The sequence below is a fragment of the Artibeus jamaicensis genome, unplaced genomic scaffold (assembly GCF_021234435.1).
Source record: "Artibeus jamaicensis isolate MK-2021 breed Jamaican fruit bat unplaced genomic scaffold, CSHL_Jam_final contig_1128, whole genome shotgun sequence".
In the NCBI taxonomy this organism is placed as follows: domain Eukaryota; kingdom Metazoa; phylum Chordata; class Mammalia; order Chiroptera; family Phyllostomidae; genus Artibeus; species Artibeus jamaicensis.
The window spans coordinates 1,672,052-1,697,531 of NW_026521220.1; the positions used below are offsets into that span (position 1 = coordinate 1,672,052).

Here is a 25,480-nt window from a genome sequence, read left to right on the forward strand (position 1 = left end):
GAGACACGTCACACTCCTCCCCATGAAAGCCCTGCTCCTTTGGTAAGGCCCTTGTCAGGCAGGTGTGACCTGGGCCCACCTGGCTGGCAGCTGCACAGCCAGGTAAGGAGAGATGCTCCAGGCGAGGTTCACGTTATCTTTCCACTGCTTCTCACTCAGGCTGATGTACTTGGACCTCCAGTTGGCCACGCTGCTCTCCCCCGCCTGGTCCAGCTCCAGCTCTGGGGCCGACAGTGGGTTGTACCACGTGATGAGACGCTCAATCTCGGTGGCCTTGCGAGATGAGACAGACGCCGATGTACCTTCTGCACACGCCCACATGCCACTCTGCTCCCCTCTCCTCCCCGGCGCTGTGGGCGCATGGTGAGTGGGGCCTTACCAGCAGGGACAGCAGCAACGTTCTGCGCTTCATGTAGTATTTGTGCAGCTGGGAGCCCCGGTTGGTTTTCTTGGACATGCCTGGGGGGGAAAGAGGAGCCGGGTATATGCGTTCCTTGGAGGTCACCAGCCCACTTTGTTTCTAGAACCCAGGGGAAGCTGTCTTTCAGCGCTCTGTCCACCATCTGAGCTGCCAAGATGTGACTCAGGCCTGGGGGACCTGTCAGTAAACCTTCAACTGACCTGACTTCTTGGAGATGGTTGACATGCCACTGGACAGGGGATAGGTGTTGATCCAGCCTTGTGTGGCCTGCTGGCGAGAGCCGACGGCTATGTCCAGGTTGCTCCGGGTGTCTTGGTTATCTGCGGGCAAACACTTTGTTGCTTCTAGAAAGAGGTGTCTGAATTTTCACCAGAGATAAGGCAGCCAGTGGAAAGCAGGGGGACACACGCCCCATGACGGCTTTGCAGAGCCAACCCAGACACCTGAGAAGTTCTTTATCTAACCATTCTGGATGAAAAGCTTAGTAAAATTTATCTCTTCCTCCCAGCCTTTAAGATAGAAAGAAACAAATATGGCAGTCATCTTGATCAATGGCAGCAGTTATCTGACCCCCAGCATCCTGCTGTCTGTTAAGACAGCAGTAACTCGAGGACCCGTGGGGGCAGATGATAAGGGCTGTGTGCCCTGTTCTAAGTGGAGTCAGGAAGCGGACTTAGGAAATCACTGTGTCTGCATTTTTCATTTTTCTTTCTGCTTCCTGGCAGTCAGGGTGCCAGCTGTGGGTTTGGCTGTAGCACCTCCACTTCTCACTCTAATTTACGGCATGTAATCAGCTCCACGCTTAGAGAAGCAAGAACATGTTTCCTTCTGCAGGTCTGCTGCTTGCTTACACTGTGGCATCCACCCTGGCTAGCTCGGGACTTGGCTCACATGTGACCTTTTCCAGAAAACTGTCCTGGTTCCCCAGTTCCAATGAGCCAAGCACCTCTCCTTGAGGGGTGCCCCCACGATTCCCTCTGGTTGAAATCACCTGTCGGCTTGACTGTGTCCTACCAGTAGGGACCTGATAGACGTGCAGTGGGTGCCCGTGAGCACCTGAGCACTGAGCTGGCACCTGCTCAGAGCCGCCTGTGCTCGTTCACGCTCCTCGGCTAGAGCTGGAGAAGCGGTGGCCAGGCAGGGCCCTAGTGCTTTCCTGACCTGGCCCCTTCAGGGCTGCCCACTGCACACCTGCCCTGCAGCACCCCCACCCTATGCCTCAGCCCCCAACTCGTGAGCAGCTGCACTGCTCGGAGCCACCCTCACCTGGGGGAACCAGCTGGCTGGCGGTCAGGTACTTCTTATCCGAGAACATCGCAGTCCAAAATTTAATCATTATGCTTATGTCTTCACGCAGCCTCTTTTCTCCTTGAGTAGGGAACCTCGGGGGACAGCTTCAAACAACAACAAGGGGATAAGAGTTGAGTGCCTGGAGTCAGGGCCTAAAGGCAGCACATCATAAAGCAGTGAGAGGCGACACCAGTGACAGCTGAATGAGAGGTTATCCCAGAGCTCGTCATCAGCAGCAGCCGCCACCTCATTAATCCGCACAGGAAGTGCGATGTTCTCACCGCACTCTCGTGCTCACCTCTGCCGCTGTCCTCAGCGAAGCCTCCTGCCCTCGGCCGAACGGTGTGCTTGTGGCTGTGGCGGGCTGTGCAACCACAACTGTCTCCGTATAACACCACCACCCACACTCGCAAAAGCCCCAGGAGGCAGGTTATTTGCAATTCTTCTTGCAATCACCATTTATATTAATTGGAAAGTTAAAAGGATGCACTTAATCTCTTAAGTCAATTGAACTGAGTCACAGTTCACCTCATAGGGAGGTCAGCTACATGTACACCTGAAACAGCACAGGGCTGAGGATATTCAGATCCAAGGAGGTTGGGGTTGCTGAATGAAGCTGGTGGCATAAACCAGGCACAGTGCTTCCTCCTGTGAGTGACTTCCCAGGGTCCAGGACAACCAAGGCACTGTCTGGGGCTGGGCTTTCCCTGGACACTGCACAGCCCTGTAGGGGTAGTACCTGAAGTAGTCAAAGGCGGTTGAATAGATCTTCTCTCGGAGCACATTGCGAATAGTGGCATTTGGAACCACGTCTGCATGCAGGAGGGACAGCCCCAGGGTCAGCAGTCTAACAGAGAACCAGGGGCTGAGTCAAAGCTGTGCGCAGCCTGGACCAAACCCCCGTGGAGCTTGGGTCTACCCTGCAAACCACTGGGCCTTTGGGCTCAGGGCACTTCTGTAGATGACAGAGAGGTAGGTTGCCAGGACTGCAGCATCAGCCAGGTGATCGCAGTTCACAGGTTTGTTATACCCAAAATGAATCAGGAAAGGGTCTTCTTCTTTTTTAAAATTAAATTAAAATGTTTTTCCCAGGAGAGGTTCTTCTTTAACCTTCACTTCTGTTGGGGTAAACTGAACAGTGTGTGTGTTAAATCTTCCTCGGCTATAAGCCTGCGTTGAACGAGCTATCTGCAAACTACCCCCTGAGATGCTGTCAGCTACAGGTGCTCTGAAGGAAAAACGTTTAATTCAGGTTAAAAAAAATTTAGCAAGGACCTAGTTCTGCCAGGTCAGGGCTCCTGAACAAGCGTCTACAGACAGTGCTGGTCTGTGATGAAGTTATATATGGGGATAGAGGAAGCACCTAGTCATTCCTACGGCAATCCCACATTGCTAAGTGGATCCTTTCCCAGTAATTCATTCTCATGGCATTTTATAAAGGTATAGGTTGGTGACAGATTTAAAATCAGGGAAGAACTAGCCCTTCCTCACAGTGGTTTGAGAAGCACAACCCAGGGCGGCACCCAGCAGGCTGCAGGAATGTGGGTCTGGAGCTCAGGGGAGGGGCAGGCAGAGCTGGCATCACCTGTGGGCAGCAGGAAGGGGAACAGCCAGGAGAGGTGGCAAATCCCAATGGGGTTCTGCACCTTCCTCCACCTGACACGCAGGCACCTGCAGGCCCAGCTCGGATCCCTCCCCACATTACGCTGGCCTTCCTGCTATGTCCATAGCCCCCCTGGTCATACAGCACTTGGCTTGAGGCCCTCACCAGGCCACAAGTCCCAAAGGGAATTATGTGCCTTCCCCTGTGTGTCTGGTGTTTCGCACAGGACTTGGCGCGCAATTGCCATGGTCAGAAGTTTTCTATGGACGTCTCAGAGGGCTAAAGTGACCTGCCCAAGGTCACTGCTGGCCCCCCAACCTGAGCTTGTTGTACCACCTGTTAATTTTCACTCACCACTATGCCACCAGAATGGTGGCACCACTTTGCTGCTGCCCACCCCCAACCAATTTAGAGAGCCGCTCAACATTTGGCCAACCCAGGTCCATGTGTGGATCAGCTTCCTGTTGCGTCCCCTGCTGTGGGCACAACAATGCCTGACCTCCCCGTGCAGTGGGGGCAGTGGCCAAGTCATTTTCCAACACACTGGGGGCTCTGTCAGGTGCTGGTAAATAAGTACGGACCACAGGAAACCCCCATGAGAGGGCTCCTGGCATCAGCAACTCCGCCCCCCACCAGAGGAGGAGAGCTCTCACTTGAAGCGGGGCCCAATGGCCGCCACATGCCGGTTCATGCTCCCTTTGGCCCCGCCGATGTTCAGGGACATGGAGCGCTGCAGCAGGCTGGAGAAGATCTCCACTTGGTCGGAGCTGCAGTACTTGGCGATCTCGAACCGCTGCACCAGAAACTGAGAGGGAAGGACAATATGCTGGGGCCTGGCTGGTCCACCCCCAGAGCCAGTTGGGCCAGCTGGTGGGGAGCTCTTTGCTCGGGAAGGCAAGTGGGGTCTGAGGGAAGAAGGGAGAGACCAGCAGGTGCCTGGGGACGAGGCTGGAATGGTCAGTGCCCCCCAGCTAAGACGACCTTAACCTTGGAGCCCCATGGTTGCTGGGCCACGGGCCCCAGGGGGACCCCCACCCGTCGCTAGAGTGGGCAGAGCACAGCTGAGCCTGGTGAGGTGGTGGGGCCCAGGCACATACGTCAATCCAGATGTAGTGAGGGGTCACTTCAGGGGCACAGGGCTTGGGCTGACTCGCTTCTGATGCTGCCAGGGGGTCTGCTTCCTTCATCTCCGCAGAAAAAAGGCCGAACTTCTGCTCCACTGTCATCTGCCAGGCCCCTGCCATCTCCCGCATAAACTGCAAGTACACAGGACCGTTAGCTCCTCGAGAAGGACAGAAAGGTGCTTACTAATTATTTTTAATTATTGAATGAATAGATGCTCCCTGAACAAAGTTTAGAAAAACCAAGGAAAGGATGGATTAAAAACACAGATCGCCTATGATCCCACTGCCCAGCCTTCCTTTTCCCCTCACCAAAAAGCTCGTTCTTGAACTACGGCCAGGCCACGTTCTGTGTGACAGTGGCCAGGACTGCTCGGTGACAGCAGACCTCTGACCAGAACCCACTTCCTTTGGCCAGCCCACATGGACCTGGCACGATGCCTGCACGCCACTAAACAGGCTGGGCAAAAACTGTGGGAGGTGAGTGGGGTCTGCAGCTGCCACTGGCAGGGGAAGGGGTTCTGCAGGGGAACTGCCTCCCTGCTGGCCTGACACCACCCGGCAGCTCCTTCCAGGGTGTCCAGAGCCCCCTGCAGGGTGCTGGCAACTGAGGCTTGGTGCCTGCGGTAGATGCCCTGGCTCTCTGCCCAGTACTTATTTCCTCCTCCTTCCTTACAGTTTTGTGGGGGTGGCCAAGCGACCAGTCACAAGTACCCTACCCCGGCCTCTGCTGGGTGGGGTAGCCACATGTTTTCATGGACACTAATGAGCAAGTGGGCACCGGCTGGGCGAGGCCCTGGGGAAGAAGGGCATGGCAAGTGGTGCTGGCCTTGGCCCTCTGCCCTCCTTCCTGCCCGGAGGCCTAGGAGCCATCTCAAGGCCCTGAGGGTGAGGCCAAAGACCACACGGTATAGGGGGCGGAGTCACGGGCAACAGGCCCGAGATATGGACGAGCTGCCCATAACACGAGGAGGACGAACCCCTGGGGTCAAGGCACTGTACTGGGTTCCTGTTTTCTGCAAAGACATGTAAGTGCTACAGTAGATGGAGAAACTGCAGGGCTGCCTGCACTAATGAGCCAGAGCTGAGGGCCGCACAACCACTCATTTGTTTGAGAAGAATGTTCTGGCCACTGCCTCTGGGCCAGCGCCTTCTAGGCTCAGGGAACGTAATATGAATGAGACAAACACACCCACGCAGTCTACAGCAGGGCCACAGATGAACGCAGAAACAAGCTATTGACCCTGGACACTGATCTCTGCTCAGGGAAAAACATGGCGGGGCCTGACAGAGTGAATGAAGGTGCATACTCATGACACTCCATGTGCAGTGGGCAGAGGAAGGCTAAGACAAGCCCTGGAGGAGACGCAGGAGCAAGGCTACCTGCGAAGAGCACTGCCTGAGCGGGGACAGCACTGACACCCGAGAGCAGGAGCACACCAGAGGCAGAGGCAGCAGGGACCCCAGTGCGCCTACGGCGGGGAAAGCCAGAGGGACAAAGGGCAATGGAGGTGAGGAGGCAGAGCGGCCTTGCAGGGCCTCGAATCTAGTCTGCCTTTTCCTCTGCCTGAGTACAGGGCGGCATTGACAGGTCTGGGACCCGGGAGGGGCCGATTCAACCCATGTTTTACCAACTTGCCCTGACTGCACGTGGAGGTGGAGAGGGACGGTTGGGGGAGCAGGGAGGCCAGGGGCTGCCTCCTTAATCCAGAACGCAGCGGACAAAGCCTGGGGCCAGGGAAGGAGCAGCTGGGATGTGGGAAGTGGTCAGCTTCTGGTAAGAAGTAAATCTGACATGACTTGCTGACGACCGTCTGTGGGGAGTGTGAAAAGGGAAGTCACAGATGGCTGTGAGAATTCTGTCTGAGCAGAAGGAAGAGTTACTCTGGCCTTTGCAGAGACTGGGGTATAAGCAGATACCAGTTTGGGCCTCCTTCCTTTGTTCTGAGTCAGGAATAAGAGCATCACATGGAGGAACCGGAGTTCCCACTGCCGTAGTGAAGGGAAGGCCTGGACCCTGATGAGCAGTGTCCTCACACTGAAATGAGATCAACAAGCTCGCTAGCTCTTTATCACCCCATGAATGCAAAAGACAGCACGACAGCCACAGTGGTTGCCTCTGAAGCTGGGGTTATGATGATTTTTGTTTTTTCTTTAGGCTCATACATTCTACCTTCTCCATAATGAGCAAACAGCTTCTATAATAGAACAAATTAGAAACCAGAATACAACAGTACAAAGGACCCAGGAAGAAAAGCGGAAAGGCCTCACGGGGTGCTGCTGGGCTCGGACGGCAGATACTTGCAGAGGCAGAGATGGGGAGTGAGAAGAAACAGATGCCCTTCGATGCTGAGCCAACAGGGAGGAGAACTGGGAACGTATGCACGCATACGCAGATACTGCATGTATCTGTGAGACTGCTGAGTGGTGGGAGAGGAAAGCCACGAGGAACTGGTTCCCAGGAGAGCAGATCTCTCTGGGAAGCAGTGAGCCCCGGCAGCTCACGGGCCCGTGCTGGGTCTGGGCACCGGTGGGTGTGTGAGGTCTGCCACAGGCTGAGCGAACTGAGGCCAGCAGACGTACTGGTGGGGGCAGGGCAGGGCACAGACAAGAGTCTGAAAGACCCCAAATGAAACAGCACCCTGTTTGACATAAAAATCCTTCCATGACTGAGCTTCCTAACTTTGTTGGAAAATAAAATCTAAGGGAAGCTGAGGTGAAAAGGAGCACGAACCCATACTTCTTGCCAGGACTAGCAGCGAGACAGACCGAGCAGGCCCCAGTGGCGGGAAGCAGCAGAGGGGACCGCTATTGTCCCTCTCTGACCTGCCCCCACACACAGAGTCACAACCCAGCGACCTGGGTTGCCCCGCCCTGGTACACGCCTAAGGCTCTGCCCCTCGTACATAACAGGCTTGAAGAGAGCAAAACATTAGGGCTCAAGAAGAACTCAAAGGCTCCTGGCCCATAACTCTAAGCAACCCAGAAATAGCCAAACTTTCAGATGCACAGTTCAAAACACTGGTGATCAGGATGCTCACAGAACTGGTTGATTTTGGTCACAAATTAGATGAAACAATGAAGGCTACACTCAGTGAAGTGAAGGGAAATGCACAGGAAACCAATAGTAATGGAAAGGAAACTGAAACACAAATCAAGGGAGTGGACCAGAAGGAAGAAAAAAATGACCAAACAGAAAAGGATGAAGAAACAAGAATTCAAAAAAATGAGGAGAGGCTTAGGAACCTCCAGGACATCTTTAAACGCTACAACATCCGAATTATAGGGGTACCAAAAGGGGAAGAGGAACAGCCACCAGTGGAAAACTCATTTGAACAAATAATAAAGGCGAACTTCCCCAATCTGGCAAAGGAAATAGACTTCCAGGAAATCCAGGAAGCGCAGAGAGTCCCAAAGAAGTTGGACCCAAGAAGGAACACATCAAGGCACATCATAATTACATTAGCCAAGATTAAAATGAAGGAGAGAATCCTAGAAGCAGCAAGAGATAAGGGGACAGTCACCTACAAAGCAGTTCCCATCAGACTGTCAGCTGATTTCTCAAAAGAGACTTTACAGGCAAGAAGGGGCTGGGAAGAGGTATTTCAAGTCATGAAATCCAAAGACCTACAACCAAGATTGCTCTATCCAGCAAAGCTTTCATTTAGAATGGAAGGACAGATAAAGTGCTTCTCAGATAAGATCAAATTCAAGGAGTTCATCATCACCAAGCCCTCATTATATGAAATGTTAAAGGGACTTACCTAAGAAAAAGAAGATAAAAAAGATGAACAGTGAAAGGACAGCAAACTCACAGTTATTAACAACCACACCTAAAACAAAAACAAACTAAGAGGACAGCTAGATCAGGAGCAGAACCATAGAAATGAAGATCACATGGAGGGTTAGCAACAGGAGAGTGGGAGAAGGAGAAGGGGGGGAAGGTACAGAGAATAAGTAGCATAGATGGTAGGTAGAAAATAGGGGGAGGGCAAGAATAGTAGGGGAAATGTAGAATCTAAAGAACTTGAGACACGTGGTCATAAACTAAAGGGGGGGAATGGTGGGGAAGGGGTGTGCAGGGTGGAGGGGAATGAAGGGGGGAATAGAACAACTGTAATGACATAATAAAATATATTAAAAAAATAAAATGTTTTTTAAATTTTATTTAGTTATTTTTCAAGTACAGTTAAAAAAAAATAAAATGAACCAAAATGAAAGGGGAAAAAATGAAAATGACTGAAGAACACTAATGACCTATGGGATAATATCACATCACCAACACACAGGTAACTGGAATCTCAAACTGAGAAGAGAAAATGGGGAAAAACATTTTCATTAAGAAGTATTGGCCTTAAACTTTCCAAGTTTGGTGAAGAACCCCAAATTTCTAAGTTTAAGAAGCTCAATGAATCCCGACAAGACAGCACACAGAAAACCACAGCTCAGCACATCACAGTCAAACTACTAAAAATCAGAACTAAAGGAAAACACTCTAAAAAGAGCCCAAAGGGGAGAATTCCAGAGCACACACGGAGACAGTGGTCAAAAAACTGCAGGCTGTGCCCAGGAACAATGCAAGGCAGCAGGCGATAGAGGAGGCATTTACATGCTGAAAGCAACAAAACAAAAATGCCAACCCAGGATCCTACATCCCGGAAAAGTAACCGGATGCATAAAAAAGCGAAGACGAACTAGAGCTGAGAGAGTTTGCTTCCAGCAGATCTGTACTACAGGAAATGCCAAAGGAAGCTCTTTGGTTCAAAGAGAACAACCGCAAATTGGCATCTATAGGAGAGTATGAGAAATGGAACATGTTAGAATACAGGTATAGGGCTTTTAAAGAATTCTTTTCTTTATTTGAAAGGTTTCTGACTTTTAGGAAAAACATTATAAGGTGTATAACATGTGTCTTAGGAAAATAAACGAGCACAAAACATAAAGGATGATGAGAAAGCGGGCAGACGTGATGGCCACGGCCAACAGCTGTCACTGGGGCACTCCTGCCTGCCCATGACAGCCCCCACCCCCCACCAACACATCCTGGGAGCTCACTGCGTGTGGGTGGGCAGCCACCTGATCTTCACAGCAGCTCCTCGCCGCTGCCAAAGTGCCCTGGTTGTCCCTCACACTGCACAGACGGGCAGCGCTGCTCTGGGCCCGGAACCCTCCAGGCTACAACGTGACCCCCACAGGCCCTTCTGCACACTCTCTGAGGAGAGTGGAGTGGGCCAGGTGAGACACGGTGTCCACCCTGGTTCCATCTAGAAAAGGTCCAGGAGCCACTGGTGACATCTTCCAAGAGGCAGGGGCAGGTGCCTCTTCCTGTGTAGGAAAACTCCCGCAAAAGCCAACTACACTGAAACATTTCCTTCAGCTCTGAATGGTGTGCCCGACACAAACCCCATGCAGTTATAAAATAACATGAAGTAGTATGATTGCTGCCACTACCACCTGCCTGGAACATACTAATTCCACCTTTGGAAATATTCTCATTTCCCTTGGGGGACAGGAAAAAAAACACACCCTTTTTGACCACTTAACTGATCTTTATAAACAGAAAAAAAAAGTCAAATTCTCTGTTACTATGAAAATTAACAGGATCTTCGGACTGTGAAACCCTTTCTAGGTGTTCCTTCGGTCAGCTGAAAGGGCATACATGACCTTGCCCGTGGGCCCTCTCCAGTAGAAACTTCAGAAATGTGGACACAGGGAGGCTGCCCCTCCCCAAATTAGCAGACCAAGAGAACTATCCTTGTGGAGGAACACACCATTCTGGATCCCGTTCCCGGTTGACAGGTGTTCCAATCTCAGAGAAATGGCTCCCCCTACTGAATTTTGGGAAAATAGCAGCTTCTAGGCACCACTGGGAAGGTTTTAACAAATGTCCTCTGGGGTCGCCACATCTGTCCTGTGGTCAGTCATTAATATCACACTCTTATACATAAGGAGACTGAGGTCCCAGAGGGTGAGGGGCTTGCCTGGGGTCTCCAAGCTCATCAGCCGAGGAGCCAGGAGTTGCTCTCTTCACCTCTCCCCCTGCTCCACCCTCAAGTGCAGAGCACAACCAGTGTCCTACCGGCACTTCCACTCCGTTCTTGCCAGCCAGCAACCACTCCCAGCAGGCCAGGGCAGTCTCCATGCCATGCTCATTGAACATCCGGAGGGGACCCCAACACAAATGATGAAGGAGCTGTGGGTCACAATCTGGAATCAAACACACAATGCTCAGAAGCCTTGAACATGATGGGCTGAACCCACAGCCTCCCAAGGTCAGCAAGGTGGTCAGCACCAGCTGGGCCAACAATGGTCTTTCTTTACTCCCACCCACTGGAGAGGCCACAAAGATCTCCACAGGCTGAGCTCCAGTTCTTCCTTCGGCCAGAACTCTAGTTCACTAGGGATGCTGAAAGCCAACACTTGCTTACAAATGAGCTGCGAGGTCCATGGTGCTCATCCCTTACCTTTGCTGCTGATGAGCATTGCTGTCAACTTGAACATGGCCTGTGTGTAGTGCTGAGGATTACTGAGGTCTAGTGCTGTGTTCAGCTCCTGGACCATCATCTTGTTCAGGTCAGACATCTGGCCTGTGGCACTGGAGAACCGAATCATCCCATACACCTACAAGAAGCAGGCCACGTTAGCAGAGGCGCATGCAATTCAGGCACACGGGCGAGGCCCTGGCAGCCTCCTAACCACACACAAGGCAGGACCGAAGGATGCTTCCCTGTCCCAGACTAGACCTTATGGATGCAGAGAGGGGCAGGCTCATGCCAGTGATGCCACCACTGCTCCCAGCTTTTTGGGAACTCTCTCTTAGAAATGTGTATTAGTGTTCGCACCATTCTAGATGGTCCCTGAGGGCAGGGATGTGGTCTTGTCACCTTTGCATTCCAGTACTGAGCCTGGGGACTGACTCACGTAGGGCCACATGAACGTGGATTGAATAAAGTTCCTTCAGAATTAATCAGTGACTCAACAAAATCACTCTCACTATATTTTATTAATTGAGTTTAGAGAGGCAGGGAGGAAGGGAAGGAGAAAGAAAGAGAGAGAGAGAAAGAGAGAGAGAGAAACATCAATTTGTTGTCCCACTTATTTATCCATTCATTGGTTCATTCTTGCATGTGTGCTGACCAGGGGCTGAACTTGCAACCTTGGGGAATCGGGATGATGCTCTAACCAACTGAGCTACTGGCCAGGGCTCAGCTTCACTATTTAAAAAATCATATATAATTTTCTCTCCCAAGTACAGATTTCTCACTGCCACTGGGAATTCAAAAGATGTGGAACAAGCGCTCAGAGCAATTCCCAGTGACTGGAACCTCGGGTCAGTGGCAGCTGAGCAGAGCATGGGTCCCACTGCTGGGGCTGATGGGAAAAGCAACTACTAGAATAAGCAAGTTGCAGAGCTCTTGGGGAAGATGAGCCTCCCCACTCAGACCCGGCCATCGGCGGACTTTCAGGGACCTCTGAATGATGTAGGCTAGCTTCTGTGCTTTGTGGATGAGGGAACTAGGGCTGGGAGGTGAAGCGACTTAGCATAAATTGTGGTGTGGTAGAAAAGGCCCTCATGGTGGCCAGCTGTGGTTCCCAACCCTGCTCTGCCTGTGTGACTTTGGCAAGTTACTTAACCTTGGGAACCTCAGTTTATCTGTAAAACAGGAATAACAGTACGTACAGCTGTAGCTCACCAGCTGCCCCAGATACTGCAAGGTGCTCAATGAGTGTCAGTTGCACTTAAAACAGAATCCTTCAGGATAGTCCCTGCGGCGAGCGTTAGTCATAAACGCTCCAGACTGTGCTGAGGGTCCCAGGGCCCCATGCCTCCAAGGCCACCTAAAAGGAGTGAGTTCCATGTTCACTAGACTCCTTGTTCACTTTCTGCTGGGAAGGAGCTGACTGACATCAGAACGAGGGGACACTCTGAAGGGTCCTGGACAGCCGGGCACAAGTACCTCGCCCGCATAGCGGTTGCGCAGATTGAGGGACGCCATGAAGTTGGAGTAGTCTTTCTTCACACAGGCTGGGCGCTCGGTGAGCTGTGTTGCCTGCAGACAGATATCAATAATTACATCAGGCCATGCAAGGTTTCCGTCATGTTTACCACGGCTAAACCTATGTCCAGTTGTTGAAGTTCAGATCCATTTGAATAAAGTGCCCATAAAGATTAAAAAAAAAAGTTTAGATCCAGGGTTATTAAAAATCTTCAGTGCTGACAAGTCAATAAAATGAATTACTTTGGAACACCCTCAGTCTGGTATGTCCCATGGAAAAGTTTTTTTTTTAATCTGCAAAATTAAGTTTTAATCTGCAAAATTTGTCTGCAAGGCAGCTTATACTGTAGCTGCGTGTCGCCGCCCTGATGACTTTCACCCCCAGGGGTGTACAGGCCTCTGCAACTGAAACACTTCTCACTTTGCTGTGAAGGTCCTCGTGAACCGCAATGGAAATGCTGTGAAGTTCACGGTCATGGGATGTCCCCTCTGCAGTGGCACTGGTGTGTGTACACATGACTGAAGTGAGAGCAGTGACAGAGCCAGCGAAGCTATGGGGGCTCTGAACCACCCACTTGCTGCCGACTGGACAGAGGCACACTGAGGGGAGACGGCCGACCCACGGGACGGGGAGGCTATGTGCCAATCACACGTCCCCTACTTCTTCTGCTTCGGCCTCGGCCTCTTCCCACCTCTCCAGGGCTCCAGGTCTCACGACTCCTCTCCTGAACCCTGGCGGTTGCTGCTCTGCCCAGCGCCACTGAGAACTGCCTACGTGCATCATCCCCTCACACTTTCCTTCAGCGCCTTTTACCAGCAACCAACATGACCCATCCACTGCTTGACACACGGACACTACTGAGCAAGATGAATTTCTCAATTGTTAAAATTTTGACTTTTTATTTGTGTGTGTGGGGGAATGATGAGGATCAGAGGAAGAAAGTATAAATTTTGAGAAAAAACAAAACACAAGCAAGAACAAAAATATATGATTTTCTCATAAAACTTTTTAATTGGCTTATTAAAAAAAGAAAAAGGCCACCTAAAACGGCTTTGCACTGTAGACAGAGCAGCCTTTGGCATCAGGTGCAGTGGGACCAGGTTCTGCCACTGACCAGCTGTGACCCCAGGGAGGTCACACAGCTTCCCTGAAACTCAGTGTGCTCCCCTCGGCAAAACGGGTAACAACACTCTCTCACCAGGCTGTCTGGGGGCTCACTGATGCCCGAGGAGCCCCGGGCAGCAAGCAGCACTGGTGGGCCACAGGGCGGGCCAGCCCCCTTCGTACGTAACTGCTCCGGCTCCAGTGCCCGGTGCACTGAGGGCCGACTGCTGGTCTGCAAAGGTTCTCTGGGCAGCACGGCCTGCTGGCCTGAAATCCCGTTCTGAAGGGGCTCTGAGTGCCATGTGACAAAGCAGTGTCACTCTGGGGCCTGCGGACTCCTTTGCTTCCCATGGAGTGGGGCACCCAGGCCAGGTCTCCAGCACAGCAACAATCAGAACATATAATAAAAAGTGTCCTTCTGTCTTCCAGCAACAGAAAAGGGAAAACCTAAACAAAATCTAATTTCCTGAGAATAATATTGAAGTCTTTTAGGCAAAATTGATCTCTCGAGTCAGATGACTATAGCCTAGAGAAGGTCTACAAGTTGTCAAATGCATTCTTAGTCCATAATCCTGCTTCTGGCTTTTGTCTGTGTCCTCAGGTGGGTGGAGAGAGCCAGGTTGGGGAGCTGAGCCAATGCCACTTGGTCCTGCCAGAGCAAACGCAGTAGTAACCTCTGGGTGAGTGTTCTGAGGATGACATGAGGGAAGCAGACACTGGCTTCCTCTGGCCCTGCTAATGGGATCCTTCCTTCCTCCCGAGGTCACAGGGTGGTCCTGCTGGCCTCCCTCCCTGGTGCTCAGCTTTGCACCTCAGCCATACCACATCCTTGAAACACAGGCAGGCAGCCTCCCCGCGCCCGCACCCTACCCAAGGGCATTCAGAAGCACCAGGGGAGCACACAGCCCCGCCCACTGGGCCCTGGGGGTGGCTGACACCAAAGCACAGGCTGCCAGTTAGATGGCCTGATCTCAACCAGCTGCTTTCCTCCAAGGCACTGCTTTAACTCAGAAAGCACTACCAGTGGACGCGCTGTCCTCTAGGTTAATCTGGAGCAGAACAAGATAACACTGGAGACGGGCGCAAGCAGTTCAGCATCTGCGGAACACAGCACTGTCAGGAAGCTGACCAATATTTCAGGTCAACGTGACTGTAAAATGTTGCTGATTGTGTCTAACAATCAAGATGTCACAGATATCCAAATCTGACCTCATTAATGAATCAAGCTTAGATCTCCATCAACCAATATTTTCAAAACATGCACAGCCAGGAAATGCCTGCTTTACTGACCAGCTGCTCCCTGCGCCTGGGGCTCTCTTGCAAGATTCCGATCTACTGATAAGACACTATCAGTGCCCTCATACAGGCAGCCTGTGGGTGCCCACGTGGCTTCAGTGAAAAGCTACACATTGGCTTTGCCCTCTCCCCCCACACTGGCTCCCACAGCTGAAGGAACTCTCTGCTCCCCGGGAACTCCTTCACATACCCCGAGAGTTGTGTTCTGCTTGTTGTAGCCGGCGAAGTGAAGAATGCTCTCGGTGGCCATGGCCAGCCCCGTGTGCTGAGACAGCCCTGACACCCAGTTCTGATGTTTGTTCAGATATTCCTGAAACAGGAAAAAATGCTGTTTTACTTTAAGGGTAAAAATAACTTTATAAACTGGGGTGTGGGGCAGGGAAGCAAACACTGGTTCTGGTGCTAGGTCTGTCCCCTCCCAACTGCCATGGGACCCTCAGTGAGCGAGAGCCCCTCTCTAACAGGCTGCTGCTTCCGTCCACAGAAGGACGAAGCTGGTCCCCAGAGCGGCTGGCACACAGTAAATGTGAGAGAACCACTGCTTCCTTGGCTCATCCTTGTGTGCACCTGCTATTTGCCAAGTGCTGGGGAAGCAGCCGCACAGCCCTGGTCCTGCTGTCCGTAGGCAGGCGGTTCTACTGTCGAGCAGCCCAGCTGTGAAGCCAGAGAAAGTGCCTGAGTCCAAGGGAAGGGGGCCCAAGGGTAGAGGCAGTACACCTGACAGAACCTGGAGGGGTGAAAGGGGCCTCCTGCTCTGGGGGCCCCCAGGATATACACTGCAGAAGCGGCAAGTACAAGGGGCACGAAAAGGGGTTGGTAAACCCAGGCCAGAGACAGGCCAGGTTTGAAAGGCCTTTTATGCCAGGCAAAGGAGTTTAGGGAAAACCACACAACTCCCCTCAGGAAAACACACAAGAGCATTTACACACAAAAGCATAACAATGGTTTTGGAGGGTCTCTGGAGCCTCAGAAACCTAACCATGATCCATGGTGATGGGGGAGAAGCTGATGAGCACCTGCAGCAGGGAGGTGTTGAGATTTGCTACTGAAAGGGCTCAGGGTGGGCTGTGCTATAGGCAGGAAATCCAGGTGGGGCAGGGGGAAGGACACAGAAGGCCAAAGAGATACCTGGTAGACATACCAAGGCCATTTCGAGCCTTTTATTTTCCACTTCCTCCTTAAGCCAGGCTGAAGAAAATAAACAGCTCTCCCTATTGATCCCACTTTGTCCACTGAACCCATGTGCGACTGAAAGGAAGCTTTGCGTCTCTTTAGACTTAAAGCCTTAGGAGATAAGGTCCCTTTCCTTTACGTGAGCCAAAAGATACCAGACATTACCCAAATATGAATAGTTTTCTTTTTAATTTTTTTGATTTTATTGATTATGCCATTAGTTGTTCTATTCCCCCCTTCATTCTCCTCCACCCTGCACCCCCCGCCCCCACCATTCTCCCCCTTTAGTTTATGACCATGTGTCTCAAGTTCTTTAGATTCTATATTTCCCCTACTATTTTTGCCCCCCATCTATTTTCTATCTACCATCTACAGTACTTATTTTCTGTACCTTCTCCCCACTTCTCCTCCCACCCCCCCCTGTTGCTAACCCTCCTTGAGATCTTCATTTCTATGGTTCTGTTCCTGATCTAGCTGTCCTCTTAGTTTGCTTTTGTTTTAGGTGTGGTTGTTAATAACTGTGAGTTTGCTGTCCTTTCACTGTTCATCTTTTTTATCTTCTTTTTCTTAGGTAAGTCCCTTTAACATTTCATATAATGAGGGCTTGGTGATGATGAACTCCTTGAATTTGATCTTATCTGAGAAGCACTTTATCTGCCCTTCCATTCTAAATGAAAGCTTTGCTGGATAGAGCAATCTTGGTTGTAGGTCTTTGGATTTCATGACTTGGAATACCTCTTCCCAGCCCCTTCTTGCCTGTAAGGTCTCTTTTGAGAAATCAGCTGACAGTCTGATGGGAACTGCTTTGTAGGTGACTGTCCCCTTATCTCTTGCTGCTTCTAGGATTCTCTCCTTCATTTTAATCTTGGGTAATGTAATTATGATGTGCCTTGGTGTGTTCTTCTTTGGGTCCAACTTCTTTGGGACTCTCTGAGTTTCCTGGACTTCCTGGAATTCTATTGCCTTTGCCAGATTGGGGAAGTTTTCCTTTATTATATGTTCAAATAACTTTCCACTTGTTGCTCTTCCTCGTCCCCTTCTGGTACCCCTATAATTCGGTGGTTGGAATGTTTAAAGATGTCCTGGAGGTTCCTAAGCCTCTCATTTTTTTAAATTCTTGTTTCTTCATTCTTTTCTGTTTGGTTGTTTCTTTCTTCCTTCTGGTCCACTCCACTGATTTGAGTCCCAGTTTTCTTTCCATCATCATTGGTTCCCTGTACATTTTCCTTCATTTCACTTACTGTAGCCTTCATTGTTTCATCTAATTTACGACCAAAATCAACCAATTCTGTGAGCACCCTCATCACCAATATTTTGAACTGTGCATCGGATAGGTTGGCTATCTCTTGGTCGCTTAAAAGTATTGGCTCTGGAGCTTTGATCTGTTCTTCCATTTGAGCCTTTTTTTGGGGGGTCTGGTCCTGCCTGTTATGAATGAGGGGCAGAGCCTTAGGTGTTCACCAGGGTGGGGCAACCCAGTGGCTGGGTCGTGACGCTGTATGTTGGGGGGGCGGGTCAGAGAGGAAACAATGGCGCTTGCTCTGCTCTCTCTCGGATTTTAGTCCCTTCTACCGCTTCCCACAAGCAAACTGGGCCCTTCTGGTGCTGATTCCCAGGTGGGTGGGCTTGTGTACATTCTAGGACCCTGTGGGTCTCTCCAGCGAACTCTCCTGTGAGGCTGGGAGTCTCTCCCAGCACCTCAACCCCCATAACTGTTTTCAATCAGTGCTTTTAGGCTTAATTTCCTGGCACTGGGGCCCTGGGTTGTGCAGTCTGTCTTGCTCCCTGTTTTTGCCAGGTTTATCTGTGTGCGAATGTGTGACCGCAGTCAGCCAGCCGCCTCATGTGCCTCACTGGGTCTGCTTGTTTCCTCCCTGCACCTGGGGTCTGCCCACCACTGCCTGCACACCCAGGTCCACCAGCCACCGCTTTTTCCTGCCGAGACCCCTCTCTGCCAGCTGCCGATGCCTTCCCTCTTACCAGTATGGATGAATGGTTATAGGACTTCCGTACAGTTCAATTTTCTGTCAGTTCTGGTTGTTTCTTTTGTTTCTGAATTTTTGTTGTCCGTAATTTTGGTTGTGCAAGGAGGCACAGTGTGTCTACCTATGCCTCCATCTCGGCCGGAAGTCCTCCCCAAATATGAATAGTTTGAGAAACCACCCCAGTCTGTAGAATAGTATATAGACCAGATAGCTACAAATCGTCAAGTTATAGGAGTAGCCCAATCGCAAGGCCCAGCTTTGTCAGGCTTTGCTGGTAGGCCTGCCTGATGAAAGTCTCCAACTTTTTCATTCCCCCAGTGTCTTCATCCTCACTGAGCCAACATCTTTGTGGAAGGAGGAACTTTACAGTGACCCCAGGCAAAACTCAGGGGTTCTTACAAAATGCATTCCAAACAACCTCCAAGGAGGCTGCCTTGGAGCTAGCTGCTCTACCCTACCTCAGTTCCACACCCGCAAACACTCTGGAACTAGCTTTATCTTGACAAGGTCAACTTCATGAGCTCCTCTTGATACACCTGCTAAGCCAGATTTCTTCTCGTGGCATTTTTTTAATCTTTGATTCCTTCTGTGGTGACTCTTTCCCTTACATGTTGTAGCATCATTTCATCCCTGCTTGAACAACTTCAGAGCAGTGGCTTACCTTGTCATCACCTGCATTTATAAGCCAGTGGTTTGGTCTGAAAGGACTCTTATACAACTAGCTACATCTGCAGCCCAGGTGGAGCTCTCATGGGCATGGGTCCTGACTCTGCTTCATGACCTTCACTCCTACTCCTGCACCCTGCTCTCGGAGCTACTGCCGCCACTGGCTAGCCAGGCCTCCCAGCCCACCACCTCTTCCTCACTCATCTTGCAAGCAGCCCCAAGTCCCGACACACACCCGGCATCTCACTGAAGGTGTATAGTCTGGTGCCCTGGGCCCACCTCCCCACACATCTGGTCACACCTACAAACAGCACACTTACCCCTAAGGTGCTCCTAAAGCAGATCATTTTCTGAGGCTTCTATTATTCTCAGGCACAAATGTTTTTGGTCTGTTTACTCATATTAATGCTGTGTGTATTGAGTTTGTGTAAAGCTCTCTGGATGGTGTGAAAGAGCTTATTGAGATTTATACTGGATGACTTCAAAAAAGTACCTGCAGGTGAGATTTGGTGACCGTAGGGGCCCACTTCATTGCCTCCTGTAGGATCATGCCACAGCGTGCAGCGAAGTCCTTCACAATGCTCTGAAAGAGGGTGTGGTCAACCCTAGGTCAGTGTATCTGGGCTGTCGGAAAGCAGTCCCCAGGATACCATGGATAGCCATAGCCTAAGTACAGCCCCCTGGATCCACGTTGCAGCTCCAACTCCCAGCACTTCAGAATGTAACTGCATTTGGAGACAGGGCCCTTAAGGAGGTGATTAAATTAAAATGTGGTCAGGAAGATGGGCCCTAATCCACAGGACTGGTGTCCTTATAAAGAGAGTAGATGAAGACATGGTCATACACAGAGGGATGAGCATGTGAGAACACAGAGAGAAGACAGCCAAGAAGAGAGCTTCAGAAGACACCAACACTGCTAACACCTTGACCTCAGGCTTTCAGGCCCCAGAAACGTGTCAAAATACATCTCTGTTGTTTAAGCCACCCCAGTCGGTGATACTTGGTTACAGTAGCCCTAGCAAACTGATGCAGGGACTGTGCCCTAACACCAAGGCTCCAGGGACAGGGAGTCCACACGTTCTGGTCTGGAATTCCCGTATGAGGCTGTGTGGTAGAGCCCACACTCACAGCACATCACAGAGCCGCTGTGCAACAGGTCCTGAGTCGGTGACTGAAGGAGAAGGAAGGTCCAGGGAGGTAAAGGCCACCACACGGGCCTCATTAGTGCACACGGGAAACTCGCTGTTGGCAGCTAGTTTGGCTGAGAGGCTCTGACATTGAACGTGACCAGCCCTAGCCTGGGGGAGCTCCCATCTGAGTTGGGCTTCAATCTAACACAGTGAGGGCTCTGAGTCAGACCGCAGAGCAGTGAAGCTTGTCTCACAGTCACGCTTGTGCATACAGCTTTGAGATGCTACAAACTGACAGGCAGCTGAAAACTCGTTTGGCAGCTAAACCAAGAAAAGAGCTGAGAGTCAGCATGGCTGAGTGGCAGACAGGCTTGGGAGTCATTTGGCACCCATTCATACTGTGTGACCACGGCAACTGCTAAATAGGGCCTATACCACTCACACCTCAAACTGCTGGGGACTGAATGACATAATATGCAGAATATGTTGATCCTAACAGACACAGGAGATGGCAGTGAAATGGCCCTTAAGAAGAGGACCGCTCTGGGCCTACCTCTCGGGCTTCGTACGTGTCAGGTACAGTGATCCGGTAGGGGGCGTCGGGGATGTTGTAGTAAGGCTGGTCTTTGTGGATATCCTGAAAGCACAACAGGAGTCCCTCTTCCAACGGCCTTCCCCAGTCTGCCCCTGCCAAGCTGTGCCTCCAGGGACACTGAGGGGCAGAGCCCCTGTCTCCCTGCTTCCAACTTGTTCTGTCTGTGACAGGCTTCCAAACTGGACGCGGCTTACTGGGAAGGGCCATGGTAGGATGTGGGCTCCCCACCCCCAACTAAACCACTTGTAGCAAAGATTAGGCCCAGTGATGGTGGGCAGGGACACTTACCGCACTCAGCGACAGTGACAGGGTCTGGAGGATGTCCAGCATGGTCTTTAGCACCGTCCCACTCCACAGCAAGTGGGGGAACCTGCACCAAGAGGCACGTCTCAGAGCCCAGGAGCCAAATCCCCAGCACACCCACATTGCTTAAAGTGTAGCCTCAGGAGGTTGCGAGTCCCACCTCTGGCTGCCCGGCGGAGGGTCAGAGGTCGGGAGGCTTCCAGGGCAGGGCACCCAGTCAGAAATGCTCCCAGGCTTCTGCCATCTGTACTTCTCGGGGCCAGATACAGGCCCGAGTGACTGCTTCCAACCTATCTTGGTTATGCAGTGGCCAGGCCACACTGTCCCATATCCCTCAAGAGATCCTTCTCTTTAATGACCAGGGCTCCCAATGTTTTCACGCCATGGCGCACACAGAAAACGGCAGTGTTTGCACAACACCCTGGGGATAAGGAGGAGAAGGTGCTCCTGAGGGGGGCCCCAGGCTGGGACTCTGTAGTGGCTGCAGCAAACTCACTGACATTCCGTGGGAGGCTGCCCTGCCCTTTGAAAGTTTTCATTCTGACTCCACTTTTTTCCGTACTGACAATGTAACGACGATTCTCCTCCGACTCCCGGATTCAGAGTTTACGCACACGTGCACATACTCACAGAGCACTGAAGGAAAAGCGAGCGTACTTATCTACCAGACCGGACAGGTACTTGTCTGCCACCCTCCGTATCCTCTTGTGAATGTGGTTGAAGTTCACCAGGAGAAACTGCGCGTGCCGCTCCAGCTCCTCCTCGTTCTCCTTGGTCTTTGCCTGGAGGGTCAGAAGAGACAGGAGCGTCAGGTCCCTTTGGTGAGCTGCTGGCGGACATGAGCTGGTCTCTGACAAGGCTTACTTTATCTGCCATCATGTTCAGGAAGGCGTCAAATACTTTGTCTGCAACGGCAATCACACACTGCATCATCCCTGAAACAAGGAGGGGTTTCCATGGTCAGGAGCATCAACAGGAAGGGACCAACCCCAGCTACTCTCAAATGTTTCCTCTGGACATGATTTCGGACTTACTGAGTTGTTCCCATACACACTTCACCCAGCTTCCCGACATTCATGTTGCACTTGTCAAAACTAACACTTGGATATTGATAGATGCTATTTCTTAAACTTCAGGCTTTATTTGTATTTCTGTTTTCCCACTGGCATCCCTTTTCTATCCCAGAATCCAATTCGGGATGCCACGTGACATTTACTCATCATGTCTCCTTGGACTCCCCCCAGCCTCTGTTGATTCCTCAAACCGTTCTTGTCTTGTATTACCTTGGCACTTCGGAAGAACACAGGTATTCTGTAAGAACTACCTCAGTTTAGGCTTGTCCGATCCTTGCTCATTATTAGACTAAGATTGCAGGATGTCAGGAAAAATGGCATAGAGTCTGAGTGCCCTTCCCCTCGCATCATATCGGGGTGTAAGAAATCAGTATCTCCTATCGCTGACTGCACCTTGACCACTAGTGTGTAGCGGTATTAGCCAGGTCTCCCACCATTCATTTCTTCTTCCCCACACTCTAGTCCCTGGGAGCAAGTGAGTCGCTGCGCCCAGCCTTCACTCTGGGAGGGGGTTAAGCACCCCCTCCTGCAGAGAATCTGTGGACAAAGTTCAAACCGCTACGGTCAGTGAGGAATATTTGGGACAAAGTACTCTGAGGCTGTGCAGATACCCCATTTCTCTTTAAAACTCTGCCCACTAATTCAGCACCTCTCAGTGGTTTTGTCTACGGCAGTGACTGGGCCTCTCATCGGGATTTGCTGTGTCCCTCACTCTTCCTACTCTGAGTTATTAGAAGGCTGTGAGGACTGTTTTTCCCTTCTTTCCTTTTTTTTAGTTCAATCATCTAATCAGTACGGCCTCATGAATATTATTTCTTTTGTTGGTTTATAATCCAGCACTGTAGTTATTTTGCTGTTCAGACTGTCCCAGCTTTGGCCTCTTGGAGCTCTTTTAGGTTGTCTCCTGTGTCTGCGTGACAAGCCCACATCATTTCTCTTTCTTTTTTTTCGTATGACCTTCCTCTCTGACACAGCGCCCCAGGCGCATCTGTGTTTTCCCTGCCCCAGACCCCCTAGCATCAACCATTTATCCATGGAGCCCTGGTTTCTTTTATGGGAGAATGGAATTTACAAATCAAGATCCGGGCACTGGGTGTGCTCACTGCTACTGGGGTAGAAAGCAGGCTTTCACGAGTAACAGCGCACCACGAGAACCCCTGTGAGGAAGAACTGTACTAAATGTCGACTCGTCCTCCACAACGCTGTCCCACTCACCCGGTGTCCTTAGCTAGGACGGCTAAAGGACAGAGAGCAAGGCCAGCAGGACAGAGAGTAGGCAGGCAGGTGCTGCACCTCTCCACCCGGGCCCAGCAGAGTCTGGAATATAAAGAGGCATCTTGTATGTGTTTTTTATGATGATAAATGCATCCCAACAGTTCTCAGAAATATGGGAAGTGATTAGTATGACCAGGACAGATGCCTAAGGGTAGAAAAAGGCTGCCTTTGGCTGCCTTCTAAGGGGCTGGGTTTGGGACAGGAAATCTTTTTTTTTTTTTTTTTTTTAATATATATATACCTTTAGAGGTGAAGGGAAGGAGAGAAGGACAGAAGGAGAGAAATATCAATGTATGGTTGCCTCTCGTGGGTCCCCTGCTGGGAACTGGCCTGCAACCCAGGCATGTGCCCTGACTGGGAACCGCAATCCTCTGGTTCGCAGGCCTGCACTCAATTCACTTAGCTAAACCAGCCAGGGCTTGGGAGGGGAAATCTTGTGTAGGGGATATATGTTTAGTGTAATAGTTTCTCATATAGCTCTTACGAAACGGAAATTGTAAATTTCTAATAAATAACAATCAGACAGTGATCAGACACCATTATCATGTAGTAGCATCTAGAGACTTTCACTTTAAAAAAGTCACTCTCCTTTTGTGCTGAAGGTTAATTCTAGATTACCAGTGTACTGACTAACTGGGTAACTAGCAGGTAAGGAGCAGGTTCCTGCCCTTACCTTTCCCCACTGCAGGCACACAAGGAGGCTTGGCTTATGCCGGCACAGAGGAGGGGCCAGCCCTCTCCTTTGGGGACTGGTAACATTTTCTATAACCTCTCCCTTGGTTGGTTCTGAAAATTCATGAATAACTTGTCTCCAAAGACATTTCCTTCCCACCTCTCATGTTTTAGGAAAGAAAAGGAGGGGGGAAGTAAACTTAATAGGTGCACGTTAATTGGCTTAATTTAAATACCATACTCGGAACAAAAACAAATACTCCATTTGAAATCATGTGGAGGGCAATGTCTGTAAAGAGCAAATCAGTACAACTTAATTTCCTCTGATGACACAGCAACAGAAAAACAGCGCTCAGGAGAGAATGACAGGTAAGACAGAGAGTTTGAGAGGCATCTGATTGAGTCTGCAGATATTCTCATTAGGAGGCTGGCGACATGTGCTTACGCTCTGAGTCCCCTAGGGGTTGGCAGTCTTAATTGTTTTTGCCATTACTCGAACAGCTCCGCCAGTGGTTAATGTCATCTCCACGACAGCCCCGGGTGGTTCTGGGTCACTTGTGTGAGACCCTCTGCGCGTGACGCCCTCCCCTTCCACACCCCACAACCCCAGTGAGAGAGGTTGCCTTTCTAGAAACTGCCTGCACCTTCCATCCCGCCTCTTCCAGGCTTCTCCTCCCCTCAGTCTTTCCCCCACTGCCAGCTGAGGAAACTTCCAGAACCCTCACACCGACCTTCCTTGCCAGCTAACCCCACTGGCTTCCAGCTGCTGACATAAATTCACGTGCCTAACTTCCTGGTGCCTAATCTCACACAAAACAGTATCTCAGAGCCCCTGAGGTGATTTTTAAAAAAAGATTTTGTCAAGGCTGATTTTTCAACAAAAGGAAATGGAACCAGAAGCAGCTGGGGATTAGTTCTCCATGGGCGGGAACAAGCCATAGGTTCTTCAGTGCGCCGATGGCTTCTGGAGCAGACAGAACTCCTAATGGTACTTTATTAACACTGAATTTGTGAATCTTAAGGACTATCAGTCAGCACTCCTCGAAATAGTTACCCATAGTTAATCAATAAAGATTCATGGATCCAGCCTACTAAATTCCCTCATTTAAACACGATAACAAAATTAATCAAATTCTTCTATTTCAGAGTCTCAGCTTTTAAACAGCTTATAAATCAGCAGACAGACCAATAGTGATGCTAAAACTTCTCAGTGTCCTTACAGTAAAACTGGTCAAAGAGCACCTACGCTATGCATTGAACATTTTTCCTTTGCTGCCTCTATTTTAACATATTCTCTTCTTCTTTAAAAAAATTAATTATTTTTAGAGAAAGGGGAAGGAAGGGAGAAAAAGAGGGAGAGAAACATCAATGTGTAGTTGCCTCTTGTGCACTCCCTACTGGGGACCTGGCCCACAACCCAGGCATGTGTCCTGACTGGGGATCGAACCAGCAACCCTTTGGTTTACAGGCCAGCACTCAATCTACTGAGCCATACCAGCCAAGGCTTATTTTCATTAGTATTCTTATCTTAGGTTTACCTCATTAGGATTTCGATAAGTGTAATATTTTTACACCATCTGAGAGTTTCAATTATTTTTCTGTCTGGCCCTCTCAGCTGGGACTGGTTCCACCTGAGATCTGCCATGCACTCAGGGTCTGAGGACCCTGTCCCAGAAATGACGCAGCCCTACAGTCAGACGTGGCCCCCAGGTCCTGGCCTGCTGCCCTGACGGCCTGGTCTGCTCTGACAATGTCACTGGAAATACTCGTGGTCT

General features: G+C 50.6%; 1 protein-coding gene across 1 annotated transcript in view; it reads right to left on the reverse strand.

The window, feature by feature from the left end:
- Positions 1 to 25,480, reverse strand: part of PI4KA (phosphatidylinositol 4-kinase alpha) — a 106,343-nt gene that overhangs the window by 15,202 nt on the left and 65,661 nt on the right. Inside the window, exons 24-39 of the mRNA XM_053664697.1 lie at positions 21,550 to 21,620; positions 21,343 to 21,467; positions 20,671 to 20,752; positions 20,341 to 20,424; positions 19,151 to 19,240; positions 15,024 to 15,143; positions 12,394 to 12,486; positions 10,900 to 11,056; positions 10,515 to 10,642; positions 4,412 to 4,570; positions 3,968 to 4,119; positions 2,451 to 2,558; positions 1,688 to 1,815; positions 622 to 741; positions 380 to 459; positions 80 to 273 (exon numbers count right to left, since the gene is read on the reverse strand). Coding sequence (XP_053520672.1) covers positions 80 to 273; positions 380 to 459; positions 622 to 741; positions 1,688 to 1,815; positions 2,451 to 2,558; positions 3,968 to 4,119; positions 4,412 to 4,570; positions 10,515 to 10,642; positions 10,900 to 11,056; positions 12,394 to 12,486; positions 15,024 to 15,143; positions 19,151 to 19,240; positions 20,341 to 20,424; positions 20,671 to 20,752; positions 21,343 to 21,467; positions 21,550 to 21,620 — 1,891 coding nt within the window. The remainder of the gene's footprint in view (positions 1 to 79; positions 274 to 379; positions 460 to 621; positions 742 to 1,687; positions 1,816 to 2,450; positions 2,559 to 3,967; positions 4,120 to 4,411; positions 4,571 to 10,514; positions 10,643 to 10,899; positions 11,057 to 12,393; positions 12,487 to 15,023; positions 15,144 to 19,150; positions 19,241 to 20,340; positions 20,425 to 20,670; positions 20,753 to 21,342; positions 21,468 to 21,549; positions 21,621 to 25,480) is intronic.